This window comes from Chanos chanos, chromosome 10 (assembly GCF_902362185.1).
Source record: "Chanos chanos chromosome 10, fChaCha1.1, whole genome shotgun sequence".
Classification (NCBI taxonomy): domain Eukaryota; kingdom Metazoa; phylum Chordata; class Actinopteri; order Gonorynchiformes; family Chanidae; genus Chanos; species Chanos chanos.
In genome coordinates this window covers 9,078,225-9,095,836 of record NC_044504.1, presented here as the reverse complement: position 1 = coordinate 9,095,836, position 17,612 = coordinate 9,078,225, and the positions used below count along the sequence as shown (strand labels likewise).

The window sequence follows — 17,612 nt, the reverse complement described above, 5'->3', positions numbered from 1 at the left end:
ACCGTTTGGGGCTGCCTGGTACTGCAGCTTCAGCACCACGATTCCCGGGACAGCTCCCAAGCACAGCACGTCACAAAATCGAGAGTGATGCAAAGGGGACGAGCAAAGTACATTGGCAAAACTGAATTGGCAGATAACACTGAATTTATAAACAATATATACTTCTCTTACAAGCCATGGCTACCACATACCGCTCCGACCATCACTAATAGAAAGCTGGCAAAAACCTGAATTGTAGTAAATGCTTCAGTAAAGAACTGATGAGGTCGTTTATATTGTAATGAGTACTTGAGTGAGTTCTATGTCTAATTCGTTGGTCTTATTTTCCTCCCTCCCACCGGAGCCCGTCCGGTTTTCTGCATCATAATTAATTAAACCGATTTAACTCAACTGAACACTGTCATATACAGACTCATCATCCTTGACTTAGAAAAACTGCGTGGTAAGTCTGCCATGTCTTTAACTGCTTTTGAAAAGGGTCAGTATTAATATTGCTTTGATTATGCAACAGAAAATGTAAGGTTACCAGATATAGTCTCGTCTTTCTCAGTTTGCAATATTAAAGAAATTTATCGAAAGGATATTCAATTCACATTATTTGACACGTCATTTTGCTTCACATGACTACACCACGCCCAGAATGAGCAACATTTTAGCGATTGGCTGTTGAAACGCGAACACACAATTACCATTGGATAGTGTCAGTGTCTAGCGGTCTTATTTTGTTTTGACATCATTTCCTTTTACGACCCGCGGTACTCGAAGCTAAAAGTTGAAAGTGTTTTTATGAACTTGCGAGACCATCTGTAACAGCTGTCGTTTTTTGTAATTGAAATACATCGTTTGTTTTCAACAGCTTCTTAATTTACTTTAGGCAGCTGTGTAGTTTGTGCATGGATTCAAGCCGTATCCCTGTGATGTTTTTCTTCTGCACGTTGTTTAGCAAAATTGCTAGCTAGCTTGCTGAGTTGGCTGGCTGTGGCGCTATAGCGATAAACTACAAAGCGGATCATTTCAGACAGTCTAATTTATTTAATAGTTTCACGTCACACCAATACACATGATTTTTCTGTAATCTGCAGCCTTAGTGTTTTTCCGTGTTAACGATCTGACGTCAGCTACAACTTAGTGGAATTTTAGGGTGATGGATGGTTCTTGTACTCTTCTCTGTAAAGTAGCATTTCAGCAGTGATGTCAAGCAATTTAACGGCAGAGCAGCAGCGTAAAATTGAAGAGAACAGACAGCGAGCATTGGCAAGGAGAGCCGAGAGACTCGCTCAGACAAGTCGGCAACACGATCCTATACCAGTTCAAAACAAACCACCTACTACCCAGCATGTCACAGCTACGAACCGCAGCTTTTCGCATACCACCGCTGGACCCTCAAGATACAGCCAGTCCTGTACCAAAACACCGGAAGAGCCTGGACATAATATGGCTGCAAATAATACGAGACAGGTGCGGGGGAAAAAAGAGAATGATTAATTTATTTCAGCACTCACACAAGGTAGTCATTTAGCACGAAATTGATTTATTTTTTCTTTTCTCCCACAGATAAAACTTATCGACCCCCTTCCTGTATCTAAGGCGTCTCTTCAATGCACAGAGATTGATAAGGCCTCCAGTTTTAAACCTCCTGCATCAAAGCCAGACTCCACCACAAAGCCAGCTTTCAAAACTGATCATTTTTATGGACAGGTTGTCAAAAGTCCTGTTCAGACTTCAGATAAAAAGTCGTCCGTAGCGTCGGATGCTTGCAAGTCTGTGAAAACGACCTCTGTATCTGTGAGAGGAAGGTGTGTATCGCACACGTCTGATCGCTTCAGAGTGGAAGTAAGCTACCACGCAGAGCTCATTGCTGTTTTTAAAGGGATTCCCTCCAGAAATTATGGTAAGCTGAAATAAACATCACAAGAGTTTGATGTTACAGCACTGACGCTGTACAGATATATGCTCAGTGCATTGAGAGAATGGATTTCTGACAGGTCGTCTTTGATGAGTGGTTGCCCCTTAATGATGCATCCACCATTTACTGTCTTTGTTGTTAGATCCAGCCACCAAGATGTGGAACTTCAGCCTAGTGGACTACCAGCAATTGAGTAAGCCTTCAAATAACTACACTAGCATGACTGCATGGGGTTCTAGTTCTTGTATTCACATCTTTGTTGTGCTCGAATGCTAGTTTATAATGCAACAGCACGCTGATGTTCTATTCGTGTTGTCTGACATAGTGGAAGAAGCCGCAAACATCCCGTCTGTGTCTCTAAAGCCTCTGGATGGCATGGAGGGATTGGACGTTGCCATGGCTACGAGTCGCTCCCGAGATGCTGCGGCCTTGGGTGCTTTAATGAGGATGTGTCAAGGCTGGCAGAAACCAGGGGCCAGCGTACAGGGTCGATGCACGCTAATCTCCCGCTCACGTTTTGAGGTTGACATTGTGTACCACGTGGATATCATCGGCATTTTTAAACAAATGCCCTCTAAAAATTACGGTGTGTGTGTGTGTGTTCTGATGTTTCCTTCAAAGTCTGTCGTTTAGCTTAAAATGCATTGGAAAAAAAAGCAGTTGTCACCCTAGTTTTTAATATAATGATCAATAATCTTTTGGCAGTCAATCAAAATGTAAGTCTGGCATTTTGTTTGTTTTAGAAATGAAGACAAGGAAGTGGAATTTCTTGCTAGAAGATTACAAAAAGCTCAGTGAGTATTTAGGACTTGTGGTTTGTGTGTTGGACTTATTTTGTATACGGGACCTGTGCCCTTCCCTTGAATCTCATTCACAATGTTTGTGGACCCCGACCAGTGGAGGCTCTTAACGCGATCCCGTCCGTGGAGGTGGAACCGTTACCGCGTGCTGTGATCCAGGCTTTCTCCAGTCAGTTTGAGAAGAGTCAGTCTAAAGCACCAGAGATCCCAGAAGCTGATCTCTCCAGCATAGACTCCACACTGACCAGAAGTCTCATGCCTTTTCAGAGGGATGGGGTAAAGTAGGTGCCTCAGTCTTTTGCCGTATCTTTAGGATTTTGTACAATATCTAAGAAATGTGTGTGTACGCATTTCTCCTTCAAATGATGGGACGTAAAAGGTTTTACCGCTCTGTCTAGTCCAACATACTCTTTTGAGGAGTCTTTTTGATAATTGTGTGGTGGAACCTCTCCAATATATCCCGTACTAAGGGCTAACTAATGGAGTGTAATAATTAAGAACCTGTTGAGGGACTCTGTCGTATCTGCAGCTTTGCAGTGTCCAGAGATGGCAGACTACTCCTCGCTGATGACATGGGCCTGGGGAAGACGGTACAAGCCATCTGCATAGCTGCATATTACAGAAAAGAGTGGCCTTTATTGGTAGTGGCACCTTCATCCGTACGCTTCACATGGGCAGAGGTGCGCTTTACGCTTTTATATTCATAAAGTTTATATCTTCCACAAGTCATGGAAAAACAGCTTATTATATATTACCTCTTGACTGTTTGATGAGTCATCTGAAGAATGTGAAAGAGTACCTATTAATCTCTCTGAAACAGAGGCTTTGAGTGGCGCTTGAGAGGAAAAACCTTCTTTTTTTAAGCCGTTAAGCAATGGGTTGACAGTGTTTGCCTTTCAAATGCTGCTCATTAGTGATGCTGCTGGTATTTTGCTTTATTTGTAATGACTGTAGAAAAATTGAGTGGAAGTTTGTGGCGTAATATGTGATTTATGTTGAATTTGCGTAAAAAGCATTTTAATGAGCGTTGCATTATTCATAACCAAATTGTGCATTCAAAATGTCCTGAATTTTTATGCATTTTGATGATTCACTTTATATATGTTCATTGGTTTTCCAACAAACCACTTTTGTTTTTATCTCTCACTTACACACTACACAAATTTCTACAAAAATGATATGAGACATGTGATACAAAGCACGTAATCTGTTACAAGCCTCTAATCTTGAGAAGGTAAATAAGTATCCAATCATTTTCCCTTATTAGATGAACAATTTAAAGCATTGCAAGTTTAAGTCACAAACATATCTATTAAACCTAAAATCATAGAGAAATGAAGCTTTTGGAGCATCAGAAGACTGACCAAAGCTTAATCTTGTGACAGAATATTTGTTTTTGTTGCTGTATATGACATTGAAAAAAATGGAAGTTCCTTATTCACTTTTAGTGTGTTCGATATGTCTTTCCTGCCTGTGTGAAACGTTACTGTGTTGTCATACCCGCAATTCTTTCTTCACCCCCATCTGTCCATCAGGCTTTTAGGCGCTGGCTGCCCTCTGTGGAACCTGACAGGATCAACGTAGTGGTGAAAGGGAAAGACAGCCTCCGTGCTGGCCTCATTAACGTGATCAGCTACGACCTGCTCAATAAAATAGACAAACAGCAGCTAGTCAACCCCTTCAATGTACTTATCATGGTGAGTGGCATCTCTGCATTATTATTTTTCTCTAAGAACTAGGCAGGTTTGAAACAAAAGCTGTCTTTTTTTTATTTCCCCCCCTGTTGGTTGGTATCACAGGTCAGCTAATAACTTTAAACATTCACGTAATGGTGATAAATGTAAGCGATAAGCTTTAGAATAAACCGTATTGAGTGAACATTCAGATGTGATTCTACTGTGATAGCTGCCTGAGAGATTACAGGATTATTATCGTGTCTGTGCTGTTTCTAAAGAAAACGTAGAGCTTGTGAGATGGATGAACACATGCCAACCCATGTTTGTCCTTTGCTCTTTTCATTTTGATTTTTTTAACTTTCAGGATGAGTCACACTTTCTGAAAAACTCAAAAACAGCCCGCTGTAAAGCTGCTCTTCCGTTGCTAAAGGTTTGTTTAAAGCTCTTGTCGTATTCTCACAACATAGATGCGTTTTATCTGCTGTGTATCTGCCTCGTTTAAAAAAGCTAACTGTAGTTTTATTTTCCCCAACTGTTTGACAGAGGCCTACAGTGAATTAAACGTTACCATCTCTGTCTGTTCAGTCTGAAAGTGTTTTGGGAGAGCTGTGTTGTGTAAGAAGATCTTTAAAAGCAGGTGCAGCTGTGTTGTTCTCTTCTTTCCTGTTATGGTGAGACGCTTTCTTGTCTCTAACGTGTAAAAACACATCAGGCAGCGAAGAGAGTGATCCTGCTGTCGGGGACCCCTGCCATGTCTCGCCCGGCTGAACTCTACACCCAAATCCTGGCTGTTCAACCCACATTGTTCCCACGCTTCCACGAGTTTGGGATGCGTTACTGTGATGCCAAACAGGCAAGTGGAACCAAATGGACCGTAGATTGCCCCCCCCCCCCCTCCTTCTTTTTCCTCCCAGTTAACAGAAACCCCCCTTGTCATCGCATGTCATATCCTGTGCTGTGCCTGTTGAGTCACTGGTCAAAATGTAAATGTTGGGTGGTGTAGACCTTATCATCAAATAGGCTGCTGATATTTATCCATGTGGTCTTCATTAAATATAGATAGAGATAGGGATATGTGGATGAATAATGTTATTCAGTCGTGATAGAGAGATAGGTGGACAGATTCATGTACGCACGTGTGCTTTAAGGGTGTAACAGTACGATAAACTCATACTTGGGTTCATAATGTGGTTTTGTTGGGGGGGGGGGGGGTGGTGTTGGCCAAATGTTAATTTAGTAGTTAACATACAATGACTGTTTGCTTTACTGAAGGGAAATTATAAGAATTCAGAAGTAGCACCAGTTTCTCATTTTGTTTGAGTTTGTTAACCACATAGGAACATGTTTGTTTTTGAGGTGTTCAAGGATTGGACAGATTCTGCAATTTGTATTTTTGCATAAGCCAATATCTACGTGAAAATCACATTTGCACCCAATTTGCAGATTCATTCATTGCATTAACCCTTAGCTGTATTTATATCTGTGAATTTAAATGCCATCTCTGGGTGAAAGGAGATCTTCTGTACATACCACATGCAGTGCTTTGTTAATCAGTGTCTGTCTCTGTGTCCGTCTGTGTCCGTCTGTGTGTGTGTGTGTGTGTGTGTGTGTTTAGCTTCACTGGGGGTGGGATTACTCAGGCTCGTCAAACTTGGGGGAACTGAAACTGCTGCTGGAGGAATCGCTAATGCTACGACGCCTTAAGTCTGAGGTTCTGTCCCAGCTCCCTGCCAAGCAGCGCAAGGTTGTCACTGTGACCACAGATGGCATCAACTCCCGCACAAAGGCTGCACTCTCTGCCGCAGCCAAAGAGCTTGCCAAGGGCCGTCACAGCGTGAGTGTAAACACACACAGGAGAATTAGGGTGGCGATATGAGAGCGAGAGAGAGAGAGAGAGAGGTGAAGGAGACGGAGTCGGTAAGAGCGGTGTTGCTGTGGCATGTCAGATGGAGGGATTGCAAGTGTGAAATTTTATACTCAGACGGAAATGATCCCTCAAACGCATCTGTTGGTTTGATTTTAGAAAATGCACTAAATTGCCATTTTAATCAGGGTTTTTTTTTTTTTTTTTTTTTTTTTGGCATTTCCTCTAATTACATTTGCATAATTCATGCAGTTTTTTGAAAGAATCAGAATTTATGTAGGTTTGTTGTGCAAAATGTCCTCCAACATTGTATTTTGGTGTTTGTTTCTGTAGAAAATGCAAGAAAAGGAGGCCCTTCTAGTTTTTTACAACCACACAGCGGAAGCAAAGACCCGTGCGATTATGTAAGTTTACCACTTCACTGTTTTAGAGTTCTTATGAATATACTCTTAAAAACAGTTGAAGTGAACAGGTGAGAAATCTTTAAATCCAAGAGAGAATATGCCATGGCTTAGTACAAATCCTTCATTTAAATCACATCCAAATGTCTGCAAGAATGCTTTGTGGCTGCACGACAGAGTCCATCCGTGGAGACACAAAAAAATAATTCTTATTTCGCATTTCTCTTGTCTAAAGGGAGTATATAATGGACATGCTGGAGTGTGGACGAGAGAAGTTTCTGGTGTTCGCCCATCACAAACAAGTTCTGGATACTATAACTAAAGAGCTTGGTGAAAAAGTATGAGATCTCTGCAATCTTTAAATCAACCAATGTAAATGTATGAGATCTCTGGAATCTTTAAATCAGCCAATGTAAACGTATGAGATCTCTGGAATCTTTAAATCAGCCAGTGTAAATGTATGAGATCTCTAGAATCTTTAAATCAGCCAGTGTAAACGTATGAGATCTCTAGAATCTTTAAATCAGCCAGTGTAAACGTATGAGATCTCTAGAATCTTTAAATCAGCCAGTGTAAACGTATGAGATCTCTGGAATCTTTAAATCAGCCAGTGTAAACGTATGAGATCTCTGGAATCTTTAAATCAGCCAGTGTAAACGTATGAGATCTCTGGAATCTTTAAATCAGCCAGTGTAAACGTATGAGATCTCTGGAATCTTTAAATCAGCCAGTGTAGAGGCAGCAGCTGATTTAGATTTATTTAAAACTTTGGCAAAATCTTCTAGATTTTTCCCCAAGGAGACATTGCTTTTTTTTCTTACCCCTCAACCTTCAATCTGTTGTCCATAGGGAATCAGTTTTATCCGCATCGACGGATCCACGCCGTCTGCGGAGAGGCAGGCGCTTTGTGACAAGTTCCAGTTCTCTCAGAAGAGTTGTGTGGCTGTGCTCTCCATTACCGCTGCTAACATGGGCCTCACGCTTCACTCTGCCGATCTCGTGGTCTTTGCTGAGCTCTTCTGGAATCCAGGGGTAAGCCCTCTCCTTAACGCAAGGGTATCTGAGGTATTCCCACTCGCAACTTCACACTTCTTGTTGCTTCAGTTTGAAGAAAGTTGCTTCATACACTCCACCATCTGTCAAATCTCTACGTGAGCACACCCAAACAAACGTTTGAGCAGAAATTTGGAATGCGTTGGAAGCATTTCGTGTTTGTTGCTTCATTGGTAAAACCTTTGAGCCGATTCATTCCAAACCTCTACTGATTTTAATGAGATGCATATATTATTTATACATTAAAACAAAGATCTTGTGCATGAGCTCATAGAATGTTCCGGTGCAGGTTTTGATTCAGGCCGAAGACCGAGTCCATCGCATTGGACAGACCAGTAATGTGGATATCCACTACCTTGTAGCCAAAGGGACTGCTGATGACTACCTCTGGTAAAAAATTCTCTGTAGCTAGTTGCTTAAAACACAGCATACATGATTTTAGTTTTGTTTATTACTGTTGCCTCCATCTGAATCACACCTTTTCTCTCTGTTTTTTTTTTTTTGTTTGTCTTTGCTGAATGTTTTTGCTCTCTACAGGCCCATGATCCAGGAGAAGATGAATGTTCTAGAACAAGTTGGCTTGTCTGAATCCAATTTATCAGAAAACGCAGAGTCTGCCAGCTTCCATAGCAAGGTTGGTATGGTCTTGATTTGCAGTGTAGCAGCCCTTTTCATTCCAGGCGGTGAAGTTTTTTTAAACGTCAAATATGTCATTGTAAATGATGGCAGTTGTTTTTGATTGACAGGACCCTAAGCAAAAGACCATCACTGAGATGTTCCAGAGATCATTCTCAGAGGAGGATCTGGATGAAACTGCTTTACTGGAGGCGGTGAATGATTGGGAGAACACTGAACAAGGAAGCTCCTCTGTCCATGGAGAAGATCCCTCCTCAGAGAGCCCAAACAAAAAAAGACGCCTCGACCAAAACATAGGCAGATAGATAACGCGATTTATTTATTTTATTTTTTTTTACATAAATGTTTGTACTGAAGTGTTCATATTAAAGTTTGCTTATCGGTTCATTTTTGAGAATCATGGGAGAAGAGGAAATGTTTTACTTGTTTTAAGTCTACATGCATTGTTTTTGGAGTCTGTACTGTACATATATGTGGGAGATCAAAGATAATAAATACTAAGATCAGTGATGCTCTGTGGATTTTTTCCCCCCATGCCGATGAGTGTGTTGTAGTCATCCCAAGATACTAAGGTTGTCCCACAAGAATGATTTAATCATTCTCTGCACCAATTTTGGTTTGGTTTAAGCTCATGGCTTCATGAATGAGGTATGCTAATATTTGGCATTAACTAAAATGTGCTGTCTACTGGGTTCTCAGGACTCAAGCTGAGAAACAATAGTTTTGCCAGCAAGATCTTTCTTCTGTAGACAGCTTGCTCCCCTGAGCAAGGTTGTGTCTTTACTGAAAGTTAAAAAACATTTAAGGGCAATTTACCTTAATTCATGTTGCAGATGCTTTTGTCCCAGACAACTTAGAAAAGTTCACATGAGACAGTTTATTGGAAATAATGGTTTCTTGGAATTTGTTTGTTCCCAGTGACCTAGTCAACATGAATCAGTCTAATTCACAGTGAACATTAGTCTTTGTTTTATGTAGTTCTGGGTTATTGAGTCTGTGACAGAAACGAATAGACATAACAGATTATATATAACTTTTACAAATAACGATCAGAAAAAAGAAGGCACATATCCTTTTACAGACCGACGGGACTGATGATCAACACAGACAAATACTTCTTTTCTGCTGCTTCCAGGGTTGCTGTTTTTGGACTCAATGCACAATCACTCAGGGCAATCTGGCAAAGTATCGAGAGAGAGAAACGGGGGGGGGGGGGTACTGTTAAACTGATGTCTACTGTAATGTCCTGCCTTTGAATGGACTGTACATCACACTGCTTACATAGAGACGTGTTGTCTACTCAGAAGGAGGCTTTTAGAACATACCTGGGTCAATTATATCAAAGTTCAATTACATTAAAAAAGGTTCATTAAATAAATTAGCTTAACAGTCGAAAGGCTAACCTGTCATGTCATGACTAATAGAAGCCATTGTGTCATCTTTTCCCCCCTGCTTTGAATTGGACACAGTCTCCTCAGGGGACATGGGCTTGCTCTCTGAAACATGCTTATCTTCTAAACCCAGAGCAGTACCTGGTTCTACAAGGGAAAATGTCCAACAGAACTTTTTTTTTTTTCAATGAGATTCACTGCTGAAATGTTGCATGTTATTCTAAGTCTACATGTATTATGCCAACAGAGCACTTTTTACGGCAAATGTTTTCTCTTGATGTCTCTACAAAACAGAGTGGAGACCAGGAGCAAAAATGCTCTCCATCAAATTAATAAATTCTTGAAAGGCTATTGTAGAGACATTATTACTGCCTTTCATCTGCTCTTCTCACCTGCACTGCTTGCCTCTGTTAGATGCCTCAGTTCAGCAGAGGAAGGTGATCTTGATGCCTCAAGTTGCTTAAGCTCTGCAAAGCTGTCTTGCTCCTCTGAAGGGGGCAGAGTAACATTCTAAATTTACCAATTAACCAGCACATCTAACATTCTGCACATACGTAGCACGATTCTCTTAAATGTGATGTGTTCAAAGGTTGGCCTACAAGACCTGAAGAATAAACGGCTACAGATAAATTCAGAGTGACTGGGCTGCTGTTAAAATAAATATCATGTCAGGAGATAAAAAAAAAATTGAAAATTTGTTGAGAAGAACCCTTCGTGAACCCTTCATAAATAGTAGACATAAATACTCTCCGCTTGACTTGCTCTTGCAGCTGAACTGAGATTGTTTGACAGCTTTGTCTGAGCAATGTAAAGCAGGATATTTCTTACAGTCCTGACCTAGTTCCACTGAGAATGCTTGTACAAATAGTGGTGAAACACCAGAAGAGTCATGGCAGCATTTTGTTCACATTATAAAGAGTTACAGCGTAGACAGCTGATATTTGGCTGTAATTACCTAGCGGAGGAGACACCACGTCCGCCTCATTCAGAACATCGCTGTCTGCAGAGATGTCGCCGAAGATAAAGTGTATTTTTTCTGCCGCATGCTGCTGGTCGGAGGAGCCGTGCACCGTGTTCTCCAGGACGTCTTTCGCAAAGCGAGCCCGTAAAGACTGTGGGGCTGTTTCTCTGGCCTTTTCAGGGTCAGTGGGACCCATCATAGCCCTCCACTCCTCCACCGCATTCTCTTTGGTAAGGACTAACATCAGACATGGACCACTGAGGAGAAGAGCAAAAAAAGGTTCAGTGGTTCTCGCCACACGGTGAACCCATAGGAACCATAAGCATTTTTAAGATATGAAAAATCTCTACCAGGGGGTGATAACTGTTTATCTGGATATAATCAAATCTGTCTTGACATATTTATCTAAGTTGCTTTGCTGCCTGTGATACATAACAAGCCGATGACTCCTGTTCTATTCTTGCCATAATGATTACATAATCATCATTAGCATGTCATTATTAATTTGGAAAGATACGTTAAGTCGGAATATTATTAGTGAGAGGAGCTCTCTCTCTCTCTCTCTCTCTCTCTCTTTATAGTTTAAACTGCTGCATTCATTTCATCTGAAGTCAAAGGGCTCATTCCGGTGACTTCTATTGTTGCCTCTCAGGATTCCATTACAGATCCGTGGGTGTCCTGAGACGATATGGGCAGAAATCTTTTTGTCGCTGCAGACAGTCATAAAACTGCCCTCAGAGAAATTCAAACGAGTTATGAAGTTAAAATGGTTTAGCATGAAGATAACGGTATGAAATTTCAGACAACGCCCCAACCCAAGTCCTGAGTGCCTACCTGCTTACATAACCACGTTCAATATAGGAGATATGATATATAAAGACTTGCAGTAAATAAATCCAAAATGCAACAGCATATTCAAATGGATGACTTATTAATGTGATAATATTGTTGTACTCATGGTTAAAAAAGTTATGATGTTGAAGCAAAAAAAGTATTTGCTCCCCATTTCTTGGTATTCGGATAAACAATGGTGTGGGTACTGGTACCATAGGTGTTTCTGAAGATACTCACCGACACATGAAGTCCACCAGCTGACTAAAAAACGGCTTCTCCCTGTGTTCCCTGTAGAACTCCTCGGCCATCTCTCTGGTCAGGACGGTCTCTTTCAGATGAGATATGGTGAACCCTCCTTTACTGATCTCTCCCAGGATCTCCTCTGTAGGGTGGACACATCTTTATTTCTAGTATCTTTGCAGTTTTCAACACCGACTCAAAAATGTATTATAAACCTTGACTTCTTATCCCGTCCACAGAGTAAAAAATGGACTGTTTTAAACAGAGCGGTGTGAATTCTAATATGAATATAATCTTAAATCTAACAGATTAAGACTGAGCCCGGGAGATTGAGTGCTCTGAGGCTTATAGTTGTAGATCATTTACTGTGGGGGGGGGGGGGGGGGGAAGCGTGACTCTTTCATGTTGGATATGAATATTCCGGTCGTTCCAGGATAAGCGCAGTACCTTTATGGCCCTCCATAGCATCAGGCTTAATGACGGCCAGGGTCTGCTCTTGAGGAAAGAAAAAGTCAATCTCCTGCTCTGCTTCATCACAGCTCCCACTACCATGGAGCTGATTAATGGGTTCGTTCTCCACAACAAACTGGGCCCGTAAGCTGTTACAGAAGAGCAAAGACACACACTGCTTAGAATAAAGGTTTTGGGGATTGGTAGTGTTGTTTATTGTTTGCTATAGACTATTTGGCCATGGAATAATTTGCGACCTAGGCTGATTTTCTGCTCACCACTCAGGATCCTCCTCTCTGGCTTGACTGATGTCTTTGGGTCCAAGCATTCTCTTCCAATGCTGCACAGCTCCTCTCCTGACCAGGGCAAGGGCGAGGACGGGCCCACTATCGAAACACGTGTAAAACAAGGGTCATGGCATAGAGCTTTTAAAATCTTAAGCAGTGCTTTTTAGAAATGTTAACATGTGAAAAACCAACAACGTAACATGGCCTGTGTTTTATCCATGACATAAAGTCACGTTTCAGATTTTTAAGCGGTGAGACTGGACCTCTTGGATTTTTTTTTTTTTTATGGTTATTTGTCTGCTGTTAATGATCACCTGGTCATGTTTTTAAGTAGAGCGGGGAAGTAGTCTTCATCCTGATGCGGACTGTAGAACTGCCTGACTTGCTCCTCCGAAAGCATCACTTCCCTCTGCATGGCTACTGTGAACCCAGCAGCATGAATTCTGGAAAGGATCTCATCTACGGATGCAAAGAAACATTTATTTTTCATCATTTATTTTTAATAACTGCTATGTTCATGTTTTTTTTACATTTTGAAGTCACTTGATAAAATTCAGGCTCCGATGACGGCGACCCACCGAACCTCATCCCGAATTTAAGAACATTTTTGACCACTGATGTAGGGATTCGAGTTTCTCAATCTGGACTAGGCTTGCGTTAAAGAAATGAAAAATTGGCACACGCCTTTATTTTCTCTGGCAACGTCCGGCCGGATGAGAGCCAGCGTCCTCTCCGCAGGCTCCTCTTCCGTTTCGCTCGGCTCTGCGTCCGAAGCCATTCTGAAGTTAGGGAAGAAGAAGGCTAGCTCCCTGCTGGCCTGGTCAGAGTCGTCACTGCCGTGCAGGGCATTGAAGAGCGTCGCCGTGCCGTACTGCGCCCGCAGACTGGGGAACGAGAGAGGAGAGGGAGGTGGCAGGAACAGATGGTTTCACTGCTGGCGCTCAGCAAGGGCAAAGAGGGAAGGGAAAAGCTAGGACGTACACAGGATGCGTGTTCTATCAGCTCATGCCAAAATCTGGTTTGACAATATGGGGCGCACTTTATAAAGCAACACCTCCGAACTCTTAAGTCTTGTTCTGAATCGCAACAGGAAAAAAAAATATAACGCGATAGACGGAAGACAAGAGATGTGTCCACGCACTGTGTGAAACAATATTGAACTGCAATTCATTTTCTGATGACATGGCCTAAAAGATTTAAAATCAGTTTCACATTGAAACCAAAGCATTTCATGAGCTGAGCTGCATATTATTTAGGAGTTCGAGTTTTCTGGCACGTACCTCTCTGGTCTGTCGCTCTTGGCCTGTTCGATATCTGCGGGACCTATGAACTCCCGCCATGCTGGAATGACGTCCCCAGAGCCCTCAGTCTTCGAAATGACCAGAACATGGGAGGGACCACCGGACATGAACTGGACCAGCTCCTCAAAGTAATCCTAGGCAGGGGGTCGACTTGGGACATGGAATGGTACTCGCGTACTCAAAAGGGATCAACTCTGTTCTGCTTACTTCCAGTCTCTATAATGCACTAATCTAAATTAGGCCTACTGCTTTGTAAGCAAGAAACCTAAACATACGCCATGTCAGCAACTCTATTCTTAGACTTATGCAGTGAAACAGCATAAAGACTATGAAGCGTGATCCCGTTGTGTGGTGTTTTTTGTCATACCTCTCTGGCTTTGTGCTGGTAGAATTCCCTTGCTTCTGACTCAGTTAGAGTTCGCTCTTCATGGGCCAAAACTTCAAATCCAGCCTCTTGAATCTGAAAAGATATATTTATGGTACATTACACCACTATTACTTTCATCTTTTATTCATATTTTATTTTTGCATGCTGCTAATTTGTGCTTTTACCTTCATTATAATTTCATTTGCTTTGCCGTGGGCAACAACATCTGGTTTAATGATCGCCACAGTATAAGACTTGTTGGCTGGAACTGCAAGAGGAAAATAAAACCAGTCTGAGTGCTGGTGTATGTGGTGCGCTAAAGTAAACCAATGTAAAATACATTAAAGTACCAAGCACGTCGTCATCATTTAGATGATTTTCAGTGTCTGCCTCTTCCTCTTCATCGTCAACCAACCCTTCATCTTTTACCTGTGAACCCAGTGTATAAAAAACCCAGTATGACTCAAAGGTAACTCATTCAAATGAACATTTGTATAGCTGATGATGATGATGTTATTATTATTATTTTTTTTATAAGGGTTGATGTATCGCACCACTCTGCGTTCCACTCCCTGCTCCAACACTTGTTTCTCTTTGGCGAGCTCCTCCACCACCATCTTCTGCAGCAGGGGAGCATTAGCTCCTCTCAACACAGCTACCAACTCCCCACCCTACAATACAGGCATCTCCTCTAACTGACTCCACTTTGCTCTACAATGATATGGGAGATTCTATGATTTTAATAAAGAGCATTGACAAGGTTGTAGACTGATTAAGTTAAACTTTTATTTAAACTGCTATGTGTTTTTCGAATTTTTCTACAAATTCCTGAGACTCATTCATATGTCAGATGTTTTGCTTGGATAACTCTCACCGCATAAAACAGAAATGTAGGCTCACACTTCCCTCTATACTTCTCGAAAGCATCAATACTATCAGCTTCTGCCTGAAAATTAAAAAAACAAAACAAAACCAACCAACCAAACAAACAAAACAAGGCATCAATGGCATGCCAAGCATAAAGTGCACGATTTAACTAAACCAACATTCAATGAAAGTGATCACTGATTTACTTTACTGATAGCTTCAAATGCTTTAAATTTGAGAAGTTCCTACTGTGGCGAAATGTAATAGGTCATCTCCCAATTCATTTTTTATTTTCCTGAAGAGACTGATGACTGCGCGACAGGGCCCACACCACTGCTGGTACACATCCACAACTATAAGACGAACGGGAGGTATACACAGTTCATTATCGTTAAAATTTAGTAAACGCATCGAAACATTGTTACCCTTTTAAGTGATCCCCAGACACCCACGTTTTCCACATTTTTAAAGCGAATTAAAGAACTGATACAAATCAGTTATTTTATCATACCACTACAGCAACAACAACAACTACTACTACTACTACTACTACGATACACAGATAGATAGATAGATAGATAGATAGATACTTTTTAAATATTCTCACCAGTTAACCCTTTTGTAGCAAGCACCTCTGTCCATTGCTCCTCATTGGTGACGGACACCTGCAATCATAAACCCAAGGCATTTAAGACAGAACGCGCACCTGTTAGATTCCATCCTAATCACACGAGCGATGAACGAACCTGCAGACTGACGTCCTTCTTCTTCCCAGCCATCCACACTCTATGGTAAAACGGCGATCAGAGATCATAGACTGAATAGGCCTGATCAATTTCTAAAGCAAGCTGGACAACAGAAAATTAAGCTTTTTGTGCTTTGAATGCTACTAAGTAATGTAAGCTGCACTATGCACCGTTTGAGCTGAAAGTTTTACATTACAGCATAGTTGTAGAAAGCGTTGCGCTTGTTTGGCGTTCTCGTTGCTTAGCATTCGTGTAACACGTGATTTGAGTGGCTATTGTGGCAGGAGTGTGAGTCTCCAATGAAGTGCACTGGACCCGGTAATTATAGGGACGGTGGGAATTATTGCAAGTGACAAATTGCAAGTAAAATTGAATTTGATAGATGTCTTCCATGAAAGCATATGCAGCACACTCCTCAACAGAACTGATGCAGTCAAAGGGGGTATAATCAGTTTTAGATATTATCGCACATGGTATTATGTAGGGGCTTGACATTGGCAAGGAGTCATTAGATCAGACAGATCTGATGGGTTTTATCTCTGCGTTTAAAAGGCACTTCAGTTCATTTGTTTTTGCAGCAGATCAGTGTGTTGAGCCATTGCAAAAGCAAATTTAACCACGAAATGTGAATTAATGGGAGATTTCGCTTGCATTTAACCGACTTTATATGACCTTACTTAATATATGACATATACCTGTTTAATCTTACATCTTGCTGTTCATGGAATTAGAACTGACACATTCTCGTGCCTCATATACGCGCTCATTGTTTGCGTTCGTCGCATGTAGACATGAAGTAGCACTGCCGCCGCATGAACTCTGCGGATTCCATCTCCCTCCTCTTTCCCCCCCAATGGATCTATTTTCTGTGGGTGCCCAGGTGATCTCGTCTGAATGACAGTTCTCTGTATGGGGCAAACACTGTTTACCTTTCACTCACACTACCTATATTTCTCATTTATATGATAAGCAGTCAAACGGGCGCTCTTCAGATGGACACAGTCAATTTGAACTTTGCATTGAACGATGGGCAGCGAAATGCTGGCGATATAATAGCGTATGTGTGACATGAGAGTGATGTTTGCAGTGTGTTGGTGGAGATGCAGTCTTTCAGACAATTATGTTATATAAACGCCAAAGGGAATTCTGGGCTTCCATCCCAAAATACATGGTTCATCTAACAGAAAGAGTCTATTTATTCCACGGTCTCACTGCGAAACGACAAACAGCATTTGTTGAGATCTGACCATTGCTTTACAAAAGGAAAAAGAAAAAGAAAAAGAAAAAAAATTGTAGAAAAAATCGTGTCTATTGTAGAGCTGACAAATGTAAAGTGACAGTAGCTTTTATTCCAATATATATTCACAGCAAAATGTACAATGTGGAACATGGAGTGTTTTAAAGGAACACTAATGTAAAAACATATTTAAAACCACTTTAAACTTTCTGATATTTACAATCAGACATGTAATTGCATGTGTGTATATTTTGTTGCATTCATTTGATTTTTAGGGATTTGTGATTTGTTTTTTTCAGCCAGTGTTCAGTTTTGTCCTGAGAATGTGACATTTTACAGAATAACAGTAGCCTTGAGAAGACTGTGTATTGTTTCAAGACCAGTGTGTGAACAGAAAACTGTATAACTATAATCTGCCTGGGAAAGGAATTCACTGCTGTTTTCCTCTAGAGGGTACTGTTGCCTCAGCTATTGACATACTTACCCTGTGTCTGAATGCCTTGGAAGTGTGTGTGTGTGTGTGTGTGTGTGTGTGTGTGTGGGAAGGAGGGAGGGGGGGTACACAAGTTTATCCTTGAATGCCAGACTGGTTTGT

At 41.3% G+C, this 17,612-nt stretch overlaps 2 protein-coding genes across 2 annotated transcripts; one reads left to right on the top strand and one right to left on the bottom strand.

Annotated features, from left to right (window-relative positions):
* Positions 1-1,191: 1,191 nt before the first annotated feature.
* On the top strand, positions 1,192-8,641 carry LOC115822758 (SWI/SNF related, matrix associated, actin dependent regulator of chromatin, subfamily a-like 1). Its single transcript, XM_030786677.1, has 17 exons — positions 1,192-1,458; positions 1,555-1,891; positions 2,049-2,099; positions 2,232-2,492; positions 2,650-2,700; positions 2,804-2,987; positions 3,236-3,386; positions 4,242-4,403; positions 4,747-4,812; positions 5,095-5,235; positions 5,998-6,216; positions 6,580-6,650; positions 6,883-6,985; positions 7,497-7,679; positions 7,990-8,090; positions 8,238-8,334; positions 8,447-8,641. Exons 1-17 carry the CDS (start codon positions 1,192-1,194, stop codon positions 8,639-8,641), a joined length of 2,640 nt encoding a protein of 879 aa, XP_030642537.1.
* Positions 8,642-10,102: 1,461 nt separating this feature from the next.
* On the bottom strand, positions 10,103-15,813 carry LOC115822757 (thioredoxin domain-containing protein 3 homolog). Its single transcript, XM_030786676.1, has 16 exons — positions 15,781-15,813; positions 15,642-15,699; positions 15,284-15,387; positions 15,042-15,113; positions 14,722-14,838; positions 14,518-14,596; positions 14,353-14,435; positions 14,168-14,260; positions 13,780-13,934; positions 13,184-13,383; positions 12,814-12,958; positions 12,491-12,598; positions 12,210-12,361; positions 11,760-11,904; positions 10,683-10,945; positions 10,103-10,215 (listed from the first exon to the last, which is right to left on the bottom strand). Exons 1-16 carry the CDS (start codon positions 15,811-15,813, stop codon positions 10,103-10,105), a joined length of 1,920 nt encoding a protein of 639 aa, XP_030642536.1.
* Positions 15,814-17,612: the final 1,799 nt, after the last annotated feature.